This window comes from Silurus aristotelis (genome assembly GCF_946808225.1).
Source record: "Silurus aristotelis genome assembly, chromosome: 7".
NCBI classification, from domain to species: domain Eukaryota; kingdom Metazoa; phylum Chordata; class Actinopteri; order Siluriformes; family Siluridae; genus Silurus; species Silurus aristotelis.
The window spans coordinates 28,672,168-28,684,737 of record NC_139580.1 but is presented as its reverse complement, the minus strand read 5'-3'; the positions used below and the strand labels follow the sequence as shown (position 1 = coordinate 28,684,737).

Sequence of the window (12,570 nt, the reverse complement as noted above, 5' to 3'; positions counted from 1 at the left end):
CAAATAGCCAAAGGAGGGAACGAAGCACAGGTGTCTCTCCTGGCTCGTTTTTAGCAGTGGTTTTCACATGGCCTTTAAATCAACAAGGAGACAAAAATGGAACAGCTTGTCTCTATGGTTCCTCCAGGCCCCTGCGATCGCCTGGCATTGTCCCAGTATTCAGGGGGAGTTAAGGGGGAGCAAAGGGAGGGGAAAACCTTATAATAGTGGCTCAGAAGTCAATATTGACATCATGAGATATATATGTTTCATGCATACCGCTTCCTACTGTCTATAAACAAGCACCTGTGCTCACAGATGAGGCCAGAGCTTAGCACAAACACCGGACATGGAAAAATGTTACTCTGAACCATAAATAGTAACATGAATACTATTTAAACATGCATAAGTAGATTGTTAGTGGAAGTCTCCTGTGGTCCTCAACACCACCAACAACATTATGGTGTTTAAGATTTACAATACATGCATAGTTTTGTGTATCTTAGCAGTTTGGAATGCAAGGTGGCATCAAAACATTTTGTAGCACACCAACAGATGGCAGCACAAGGCTGCACACACAGTCACAGGGAGCACCTACCTTCATAAGTCAGTGTGTCAAAAGACATTGTCCTGTGTACATCGGGAGCTGGAACTATTCTGACCACGTGACCACAGTGTAGTGTAGAACATGGAACGTGAGGATGAACCGTCACCTCTTTTTCACCTCATCTTTACCTTTTTTTTTTACTTTTAAGAAGGTGTGAACTCATTTTAATGTGGAAATAAACACTGTGGTAGCCTTGTGGTAAACCTTGTGGTAACTACGGTCAACCCCCGATAATTCCCGGTTTGGAACTCGAGGCTTGGAAAATTTGCAGGTTCTCATTTGGAACCTCAATAACAGCAAGTTGCGGATTATCTTAAAATTCACGGGAATCCGCATCGGTGACCGAATGTTCAGGAACGTTAGGAATAACTTTTTAAACTATGTTTTCACTAACAAATTCCATAAATTTTTTCAAAACACATTATTGTATTAAAGTGACATAATGTCTAGATTAATGCACTAAGGTACCATAGGGGCTGCGGGGGTGCGTCCAAAATATGCGGATTTTCGGAACTCGCAGGAGGTCTTTGCGGGGGTTCTGTATATGGCTTGTTTGCCTGGTGATAAGAAGCTGGCTAAGAAGCTAATGGTGCTGGGATTTGAACTCATTAAACTAAGCTACCACTTCACACATCATTAGCTAAAGCTTATTCTAGCCAAATACTAGCAACATATTGCAGTTCTACAGCGATGATGTTTTTGAGGCAAAACAATGATGTTCCACCAGTTTTAATGACTTGTTCACTTCAGTATAATTTCTTGTCCACTCCTGATTCCTTATTACCAGGGGCACGTTTAAATATTTGTAGGTTGAGTCTGAAGAAAGTTGTGTGAATTACAGTATAAAACCACAGTACATCTCTTTTCCGGTTTAGAAGAAGTCACATGGAGTTGCTCGATCGCATGACCTGTTCTGGTCACAAACATCTCGATGGTAAAATTGTGCAAAATTATTGGGACACCTGAAATTTTCACCCACACAGATTGGCGGCACACTATTGTATCGGATGTCTCTGTATGTGCTAGCATGACATCTCCCCCTTTTTTGAACTAGGAGATCCAAACCTGTTCCAGCTATGGTTTGGAATGGAAGATCTTAAGTCACACAATGTAGAGCTCTGTCCACAAACCTATTGCAAACCTTTGGGATGAATATGAACGCTGGCTGAACCCCAGGCCTCCTCACCTAAACTACATCAGTACCTGACTTTACTAAATCATTGGTGTTAAATAAAATCTAGTGTAACATCTTCCCAGAAGAGTGGAGGTTAAGTATAACAGCAAATAGAGTGTTCTTGCAGGGCAAATTCTCAAATCCATCACCTGGTTTGGAGAAATGCTACTGTAGCTTTACTTTGCAATCAGAACTGGGGTGAAGATGGTATTTAAATGATATGGTTTTGGGAATCTTCTTAAGTAGACCATGTAATTCAGAAAGAATAGAAAGAAAGGTTCTGTATACTTCTCAAATGTATTTTACAGCACAGCCAAATTCTTCTTTGCATATCCCAGTGACATTAGGAAGCTGTGGTCAGGTAGAACACAGCACCCCTAGAGCACAAAGGGTTAAGGGCCTAGCTCAAGGGCCTCAGAAGAGGCTAAACCAGGGCTTAAAATCTTCTTTTCGAAGCGTTGGTGTTCCCTGTGATTGTGCGTGCAGCCTTGTGCTGCCATCTGTTGGCGCGTTACAAAACTAGTATCATAATAATATAAAATTTAATAGATTTATTTCATAGAAATGAGTCTTCATTAATGTAATTTTTTTTCTTTTACAGAAAATGGTCAGCCTGAAGGTGAGTAATAAATGTTTTATGGTGGTTTTAGAGGGTAAAAGACAAAATCTTTTTCAATACTCTTTTGCCACGGCGATTTCAGTTCCTTTTATGAATTTTTAGGGTTTAAGGGTTTGTTTTGCTTCAAGATCTGCTCTGTTTTTATGAATTGAGAGAAAATGTAGTGTTTTTTTGGCAAAATCTTTGATGGTCTCAGTCTGCCATTGCTGTTCTGATTTTAAATATGATGATAATGAGGATGGTGATGATGATGAGGATGGTGATGATGTCACCCCAGTGCTGGTATCTGGTGGCGAATCCGAAACCCACCAGAGCGTGCGCTGATGCTGAGCAAGTCAGAAGTAGCATCTCAGGACTCCATAGTGTCGGTGAATCCAGTGACTAAACACACTTTGTCCTTCAGCTTGAGGACAGAATACTGGTCAGCTGATGAAATTTCAGATGCTGCGGTCAACAAAATGTTTTAAATCACTTGGTGTGTGTGGGGGCATCGTGACACGAGTGTAGCTGTCTCACAGAAAATCTATCTAGACTTCGACCTTGGTGACCTTTCCATTGAATGTTTTAATGAGGTCATTGCAAATGGAGATCTTACTTGACTGACAGAAAAATGTGTCTCATTCCTTTACTGTACTGTGTGTGTATGTGTGTATGTGTGTATGTGTGTATATGTGTGTGTGTGTGTTGTACTGCAAGCCTTTTTGTCTTGCTTATATCTGTATATCCTGTGTATACTCGCGTAAGTGTCTGTATGTCTGAAGTATTGCATCTTGCATCAGTGTGTGTCTGTGTTTGTGAGTGTGTGAAATGTTTTGATGCTTCATTGCTGTGAAAGTGGTGCTTGCATTTGCGCTGTGTTTGTTACACACACCGCAGGCACTGGGGAGGCTGTGCTTCCGGCTGAGATTTCCCTCGAGGTGTCTCCACCAGGTAGGTTATGTGTGCCCTTTTTTCCTTTCCTTTCCTTTCCTTTCCTTTCCTTTCCTTTCCTTTCCTTTCCTGTCCTGTCCTGTCCTTTTCTTTCCTTTCCTTTCCTTTCCTTTCCTTTCCTTTCCTTTCCTGTCCTGTCCTGTCCTGTCCTTTTCTATCCTTTCCTTTTCTTTCCTTTCCTTTCCTTTCCTTTCCTTTCCTTTCCTTTCCTTTCCTGTCCTGTCCTTTCCTTTCCTTTCCTTTCCTGTCCTGTCCTTTTCTTTCCTTTTCTTTTCTTTTCTTTTCTTTTCTTTTCTTTTCTTTTCTTTTCTTTCCTTTTCTTTCCTTTCCTTTCATTTCCTTTTCTTTTCTTTTCTTTTCTTTTCTTTTCTATTCTTTTCTTTTCTTTCCTTTCCTTTCCTTTTCTTTCCTTTCCTTAGTTTTTTCCCGATCTGGTCTTTAATTCTCACCCAGTGCACGTTCACTTTCACGTGTGAGAAAGGGGTGAGTTTTTCACAAATGTCTGATCACTCAAACTGATCATAGAAATGTGGCCTTCCTTTCACAAAGTGCATGCACTCACTACACACGCACACACACACACACACACACGCACACACACACACACACACACACACACACACACACACACACACACACACACACACACACACACTCCCGCACACTTTCCCGGGCACTACACACTAACGCTTGCTTTGCTCCATGAATGTGTCCTTACTTCTGCTTTTGGTCTCCATGTCTGAGACATTGTACTTTATGATATAAGATGGGATTTCTCTTTTAGCTACACTATAAACCAGTAAGCACAATATTTCCAAACTCACACAAAACACAACAATTATAAAAAAATTAAATGATCACTGGCCAATACTGGGAAAATTCCATATATGCGATATCACTCTTGTGTGAGCGTGTGTTATTTTGCTTATTGGTGGTTTGTCATCGATGCACAGTGGTAAGAATTTGTGATTTGTGATGTGTAATTTTTAAATGAATAATAATTATTTTTATTATACGAATGTGGGAGAATTTGATTTATTCATTTATTTTAAAACAAAAATCCAGAACCATAATTTATATGAATATTCTAAATCTGGAAAAGCTTATTCTTGGAAATTATTCCTTTTTTATTTTTTTTTTCATATATTTTATTATAAACTACTTTTGATAATTATCCATACTACATTTTTATCATTATTTTTTTATAAACCTAATGATTTACAAATTATATCTTTATATGTATATATTTATGTTGAGAATAAAAAAAAGTATAAAACACCAGAAATCTGAATAAATAATTAAATAAATAAATCTCTGTAGTTATAAAAGAAGTTTCAGCATCAATACCAGAAATAAAATTTGGAATTGAGCAGTCAGCGAAATGTCTAACATCAAATTACATTCAGTGGCTGAGAAAAGTGTGGAGTCTTATATTTTTGAGACACATTCATGTGCCTTTAGTTTCTTTGCAACAAACTCAGTAAAGAGCAAAAAAAACAAACCATAAAAAACCCCCATAAGAATTAGACAATCAGTGACTGGTGAGTCCAAATGGGACAATTCTGACTCTACCAGAAAAACTTGTATAAGATGAAGAACAGGAGAGAAGATGTGATCAGACTGCCTCACCCCCACAGTCACACATGGAAGTGGAAGCTTAATGCTTTTGGGTTGTTTTTGAGCAGGGAAGGTTCCGGAACATGAAAGAAATCCTGAACCAACATGGCTCCCATTCCATACATCAACACTAGTAATTCTATCTGGACTGCAGCCTTTTGGAACTTTACTATACAACAACCTCATGGTCCTGTAAGCTCTGTAAGCATTATTTAGAGAGCAAACAGTCATGATATCTATCATGCAATGACCTGCCCAGTCACCGCACCTAAATCCTAATGAACTGCTCTGGGATGAACAAGAAATCTCCAACTAGTGAAGAACATATTTGAGGCATTGCAAAGTTTGGTGAAACAAACTGTCTGGATGCTGAGAGTGTGTAAAGCTGTTCATGCTAAGAAAGGATTTTCACAGGGAATAAAGAGTAATTCCAGAGCTTTGAGGATGGATTTGGACTGTAGTTAATGTCAACAGTCTGCTACACTGACTCAGGACTACAGTTTGCTTCTGATCATCATCACTGCACCCCACAACATCGTTTATCTGTAATAAATGGACATTCGGTGCAACCCAGATGAGGATGGGTTTCCCTCTTGAGTCTGGTTCCTCTCAAGGTTTCTTCCTTATGCCATCTCAGGGAGTTTTTCCTCACCACAGTCGCCACCGGCTCGCTCATTAGGGAGACTTACACTTATAAAGAACATCTTATTCATTCTTATCACCACATTATCTGTGTAAAGCTGCTTTGAGACAATGTTCATTGATGAAAGTGCAATACAAATAAAAATGTTTGAATTAAAGAAAATCTGGACATTTAGAGATTTGTTTGTTAAAAGGAAATCTTTATACAATTGCATTACCGAGCATAGAAACAAAAGAGACATGCATGCGTCTCTCAAAAACAATGAACCCCTCGTCACACCACACAAATTCACAATTTAATGAACTGGATAGGTCCAATGAAATCAGTGAGGGAAAACATTTTCAGACAACTGATTCTAATCAGTGTGCATCTATGCGTAGCATGTTTTATCCAGCTGTATTGCTCGGCTGCAGATGTTTGCTTGCTGCTCCAGTTGGATGTGTTTGCTGTGCCTGTGCAGAGGCTGCAGCAGTGGTCAAAGCCCCAGAGCACGAACTGACTCTACCAGAGCGAGAGCCAATAACACCTGCAGCTGTAGAGCCACAGCCAGTATTGGCTGAGGTTGCTGAGCAACAGCCAATAGTGAGTGAAATCTCACAGCCACAGCCAATAGTGACAGAGCCTGTAGTGCATGAACAGGAGAAGCCAGAGTCCACACACCCCGTTAAGACGGTGCAATTATGTGAGCTTGAGGAGGCTTCTGAACTCCCTCCATCCACAGGTGAGGATCGCCGTCTTTAATCTGTAAACCCATAACCAGCATGGTGCATAAGAACTGCTGTCACTAATCAAAAAGCACTTTTTTCTGAAAGTTTTTGTGCAATTTCACCTTATTCAGCATGATATTTAACAGTGTATATCACATGTATGTGTCACAGTCTGGGGAAAAACACACACACACACACACACACACACACACACACACACACACACACACACACACATATATATATATATATATATATATATATATATATATATATATATATATACACATAAAATTAAAAAAGAGTCTTTTTTTTATTTCACACACATGGAAAATTTTAAAATTACATTTAAAGATATACACTTTATTTATTATTATTATTATTATTATTATTATTATTATTATTATTATTATTATTATTATTATTATTAATATCATAGCTGCAAACAGCATTTTACTGCTAAACAAAAAACATAGATGTAAGATGTAATTTTTTAGCACATGATTGTAAGTTTTGACCAGTAGGTGGCGCCATAGTGATTTGTCTCATGGGGGGGGGGGGGGGGGTGTTCCTGTGGAAGGGTAGCTCAGTGTTTAAGATGTTGGAGAAGGTCATGAGATCAAATCCCAGCACCACTAAGTTGCCACTGCTGGGCTCTTGAGCAAAGCATTAACCTTCAACTGCTCAATTGTATAAAATGACATAAATGTAGGTTGCTGTGGATAAGGGCAAATGCCATAATGTACGGACAAACCGTTTTTTAGTGTTCTTTATCAAATAACTTTTGAACTCCGAAAAAGAAATGATTAATTTGGTCATGATTTCGCCAGATGTGTAGGAGGAGTAACAAAAGAGAACATTTCTTGCCAAAAAATCCAAGATGATGGAAAATCAATTGGATGGCTTTTAAACTTTGGACACAACTTTAAACATAAGTGCTTGCAAATTGGCAGCATTTGGCCCAGATTTGGTCTGGAATGTTCCCCAGACAATCCTCAATCAGTGTGTGAAATTTAACAACCTTTTGCAATCGTTTCTATGGGCTGAAATAGACACCCTGAACAGAAGAAGAAGAAGAAAAGAATAACAATAGAGTGCCAAATGCACAAACCATCGGTGCTTGGCCCCCTTATATTAAGAAAATGTATATTAATAAGTCTCATAAATAGAGTGAAAGAGAGTGTGTGTGTGTGTGTGTGTGTGTGTGTGTGTGTTGACAGAGCAAAGATGTACTCAATCAGTAACAGGGTGACTAAATATGGGAAAGTATCTAGGTATCATGGGTGTCATCTGAGGCCATAGTGACTGATGGGAGAGATCTGGGATAACTGGCTTATATGAAAAACCCACTGGTATGGTAGTGCACAATAGTTTACAACTTTAATAACAGTGGTGTGATGACTTTCCCAGACTGCCACACATATACTGACTGGTTTAATCATCAGACTTGCTCATGAACATGATATTAACCTTGTGTAGTCACTAATCCATGACATCTGAAAGTTCTTCTTATTTATATCACTGTTAATGGATCATGTAAGTACTGTGACTGTGTTTTTAAATCAGAGAATCATAAAGTTATGGTCTTTATAAATGTCGCCATGCTACACGTTCTGTTCCTCTGAAAACTAACTTTGCGCCAGTGGAGAGCTGCTTTTCAACGCATGAGACTTGCGTTTGGTGTCAGTGAGCTGAAGCAGATGCCATTGCCTTTAGGCTCCAAGTCCAGCTTGGGAACGAGCATTTGAATCGGACACATTGCGTTTAGCCTGCAACTAATCCTCCATACATTTTGGGCAACTTCAGCAGAGGTTCATGTGTACGTCAGATCACAGATACATAATACAAAATATAAGAGATAAAAGAGGAAGGAGTGTGCGCTTACACAACATCAAAAGGTTTGTGAACACCTGACACTAGTCCCTGTTTGCTCTTCTAATAAGCTCCACTCTTCTGGGAAGATGTTCCACTAAATTTTGTTGGAATCTTTGGAGATTCATTCTGCCACAAGAGTGTTAGTAAAGTCAGGTACTGATGTAGAGAAGGTTATGTTCAATAGGGTTGGCGCTCTATAGCAGTGGATTTTCCACATCTTCCAACCCATGGAAAGCAGATCCTCACGGAGCTGGCTTTGTGCACTTTGTGTCATGCTGGAAAGGGTTTGGGTCTGAAAAGAATTTAAATTGGAGACAAAGTTGGAGACACACAATTGTCTTTGGATGCATTTGGCAGCATTATATTTTCCAAAACCTGTTCCAGCATGTGCACAAAGCCAGCGCCATGAAGATTTACATGGGTTGGAAGATGTGAAATATCTGCTATAGAGGTCCAACCCTATTAAACCTGTGAACGCTGACTGAACCCCAGGCCTCCTCACCTCACCTACACCAGCACCAGACATTATAAACACTCTGGTGGATGAATCTAGTGGAACATTTTCCCACACAAGTGAAGTTTAGTATAACAGTAAATGGGGCATAAATGTGAAATGGGATGTTGATGCTCAGGTTTCCACAAACCTTTGACACCATAATGTATATCAGGATCTTGTTTTTTCTCTAAATGATGTACAAGTGTATGTGTGTGTGTGAGAGAGAGAAAGCGAATTCGAGAACACTAACATGCCCTAGCCTTGTCCCAATCAGCAGCAGCACCTGAGAACGATGCCGTGAAGGCTGCTGCTACGGTGCCGATAGTCACGGTGGTTCCCCCTCCTTCCCCCAACCTCAAAGGTCTGACGCTGCATCGAAACACTTCCACTAGTGTGTTTGTGTGTTTCTACGATTGTATTTTGCAGTTTTCTATATTTATTTAGTGCTGTCTATATTTATCATATCAGCCAAAGCTACACTGGTTTATGCTGTGAACGTGCTTTAATGCCACCTATTTATTCGCGGCGTGCGCGCGCGCGTGTGTGTGTGTGTGTGTGTGTGGCACCTGTAAACGTGTGACAAATTGTTGCTATAGCACTGTTTAAGTTTGCATGAGAGAAGTGGAGGAAACTATGTTTGATAGAAAACGCACTGCAAAAAAATAACATAAAAAAAGCCTAACAAAATATAGATACAAAACTATCCAAAACTACAATAACCCAGATATAAGATTCAGTAACCTTTTTCAGGAACTTATTTCATTTAGTTTTTCTCATTTTAAGTATTTGGACATCTGACTCTTCCACCCATACAGTATGTAGAGAAACGTCTGGAACGTCTTTAGCATTACATTTTCTCCTTCACTTCAACAAGAAGTTCCAAACCTGTTCCTGCATGACATTGCACAAAACATGCTCCATGAAGATCTGCTTTCCATGGGTCAAAAGATATGGAAGATCTCCTGCTATATAAAGCTCCAACCCTGGGCACCCCAGGCCTCCTTATCTTCTCACCTACACCTCACTTTGCTAACACCTTTGTGGATGAATAAATTCTATACAAATCTCCTTAAAATCTAGTGAGACATCTTCCCAGAAGATTGGAGCTTAATTTAAAGGTAAATGGACATTGTCCCAAAGCAGCTTTACAGAGATAAATAGGTTATAAGATGTCAGTTTATATGCTAGTGCCTATACCCAATGAGCAAGTGGCTGATATGAGGAAAAGATGGAAGCAGACGTCCTTATCTAGGTGCCACTTTATGTCCATACATTACAGTTTTATCATTGGTTAGATCTGCTGTTCAGTGAATTGTTCTATTATAGATGCTTTAATGCAGAACTGTTTATGCAGATAGTAGTTTTAAGCCGTTGTAGCAGATTAATTACAGTCCAAATCCATCCTGATTATTCCTGAGTTGCTTTTCTAGAAACCTTAAGCTGCTCACTTATATTCGCTTTAATGTGATCTTAGAGGAAAACGTCAACATTCCAGATATTTCGACTTGCTGAAATGTCGTTTCTTTGCAGTGCAATTAGAAAAGAAAGGACAAATGAGAAAGTAATAATGATATAATGGCTTTGCTTGTTCGTGCTGGACGCAATGCTGCTGCTGCTGTATGAACCCGGCTGCACAATTTTCCGAAAGTTCACGCAAAGTCACGTTTGTATGCGATGACGCAAAGGTTTTCTCACCGCTTTATTCACACATCCGATGAAATTGTTGGCTTGTTAAAACCCCTGCCTTTTTTTTTTTTTTGGCTGCATCACACCATTTCATTCTTTAATCTAATGTCAAACACACACACACACACACACACACACACACACACACACACACAGACACACACATATACACACACACACACACACACACACACACACACACACACACACACACACACACACACACACACACACAAGTACACTCATTTTATTCCATTCCATTTTGTACGATCATGTCTGTACCTGGGCCGCGCTTTTCCCATTTCACGTCATGTTGTCATGTGACCCAGTTCGGCGTCCGGTGAACACACTTTGCCTGCATGCTGTGCTGACATGTGAATGGACGTGGAACTCATTGACAGGTGGGTGTGTGTCGATTTTACTTTCGTTGCAGATAACGATGAAGTGACTGCCAGCAGTCCGTCTCCTCCACCCCCATCAGGTTGGTGGCCATGACAGCACCTTTCCCCATGTTCCCCATCTTCTTTTTTTTTCACTGTAGACATGTTAGTGTAGATCTGACATGCCACTGCACATCAGCACACAACATAGATTGAACAGAAAAAAATATACTGTATACTGAAAAATGTGTTAACAATAGATATATAATGAATAACACACTTCAAAACCAGCAGTTATATGAAATTAATCCATGCTGGAATTGTGTGTTGAAGCATAACTAAGAAGCAGAGGGGATTTTCCATAGAACCATAAACTCTGAAGTCTCATTCCCCCTTATACCACAGCAATTACAATGTTTCAGTTATTAATCAAGGACATTGGATTAAGAGATTAAAAAAAGATGATATGGTAAATGTCCATGAGAGACAAATAAGGTCCTGTTATGACTTACATAATAATAGTCATGATAAAAAATCTATCAAACAAACAAAACTGCAGTCAGATCTTGAAGTTGATGTGTTGTAAGCAGAAAAAAAGTGTAAAGATCTGAGCAACTTTCAAAAGTTCCAAATCTACAAAACAACAGGTGGGGATTTATATCGGTATGCATAATACCTACCAAACGTAGTCCAAGGAAGAACAACCAGTGAGCCAGTGACAGGTATTGACTTAGCCTCGCTAGACTTTTTGGTCTGCATGAAGACTTCCCCAAACAAATCTGATCCATGATTACTTTTTCAAATAAGGCTGATGCATGAAGTCTTCCTCAAACATGTCTGATGCATGAAGTCTTTCTCAAAAAGGTCTGATGCTTGGAGGCTTCCCCAAAGAAGTCTGATCCATGGAGCTTCCTCAAACATGTCTAATCTCTAAAGGCTACCCCAAACAAGTCTGATCCATGAAGGCTCCACCAAACAAATCTGATCTTTCTTCAAACAAGTATGATCCATAAAGGCTTCCTCAAACAAGTCTGTTCCATGAAGTCCTCCTCAAACAAGTCTGATCCACGGATGCTTCCCCAAACAAGTGTGATCCATAAAGGCTTCCTAAAACAAGTCTGGTCCATGAAGTCCTCCTCAAACAAATCTGTTCCATGGAGTCTTCCTCATAGAAGTCTGATCCATAGAGTCTTCCTTATAGAAGTGTAATTCATGTTGGCTTCCGCAAACAATTCTGATTATTCCCCAAACATGGCTTTTCCAAGAATTGTAGGATTTGAAGTATCTACTGCTAACATCTTGGTGCCAGATAGCACACTTTTAGAGGTCTATATATATCCTGATATACAGTGAGGAAAATAAGTATTTGAACACCCTGCTATTTTGCAAGTTCTCCCACTTAGAAATCATGGAGGGGTCTGAAATTGTCATCGTAGGTGCATGTCCACTGTGAGAGACATAATCTAAAAAAAAAGAATTCCAGAAATCACAATATATGATTTTTAAACTATTTATTTGTATGATACAGCTGCAAATAAATATTTGAACACCTGTCTATCAGCTAGAATTCTGACCCTCAAAGACCTGTTAGTCTGCCTTTAAAATGTCCACCTCCACTACATTTATTATCCTAAATTAGATGCACCTGTTCAAGGTTGTTAGCTGCATAAAGACACCTGTCCACCCCATACAATCAGTAAGAATCCAACTACTAACATGGCCAAGACCAAAGAGCTGTCCAAAGACACTAGAGACAAAATTGTACACCTCCACAAGGCTGGAAAGGGCTACGGGGAAATTCCCAAGCAGCTTGGTGAAAAAAGGTCCACTGTTGGAGCAATCATTAGAAAATGGAAG

The 12,570-nt window shown here is 39.5% G+C and overlaps 1 protein-coding gene across 1 annotated transcript in view; it reads left to right on the top strand.

The window, feature by feature from the left end:
• Window positions 1-5,773: 5,773 nt before the first annotated feature.
• The window catches only part of mybpc1 (myosin binding protein C1), a 42,710-nt gene continuing 35,913 nt past the window's right edge, over window positions 5,774-12,570 (top strand). The window contains exons 1-3 of the mRNA XM_083546559.1: window positions 5,774-6,290; window positions 8,922-9,008; window positions 10,767-10,814. Of these exons, the coding sequence (XP_083402685.1) occupies window positions 5,813-6,290; window positions 8,922-9,008; window positions 10,767-10,814 (613 nt within the window). The 5' untranslated portion in view covers window positions 5,774-5,812. The remainder of the gene's footprint in view (window positions 6,291-8,921; window positions 9,009-10,766; window positions 10,815-12,570) is intronic.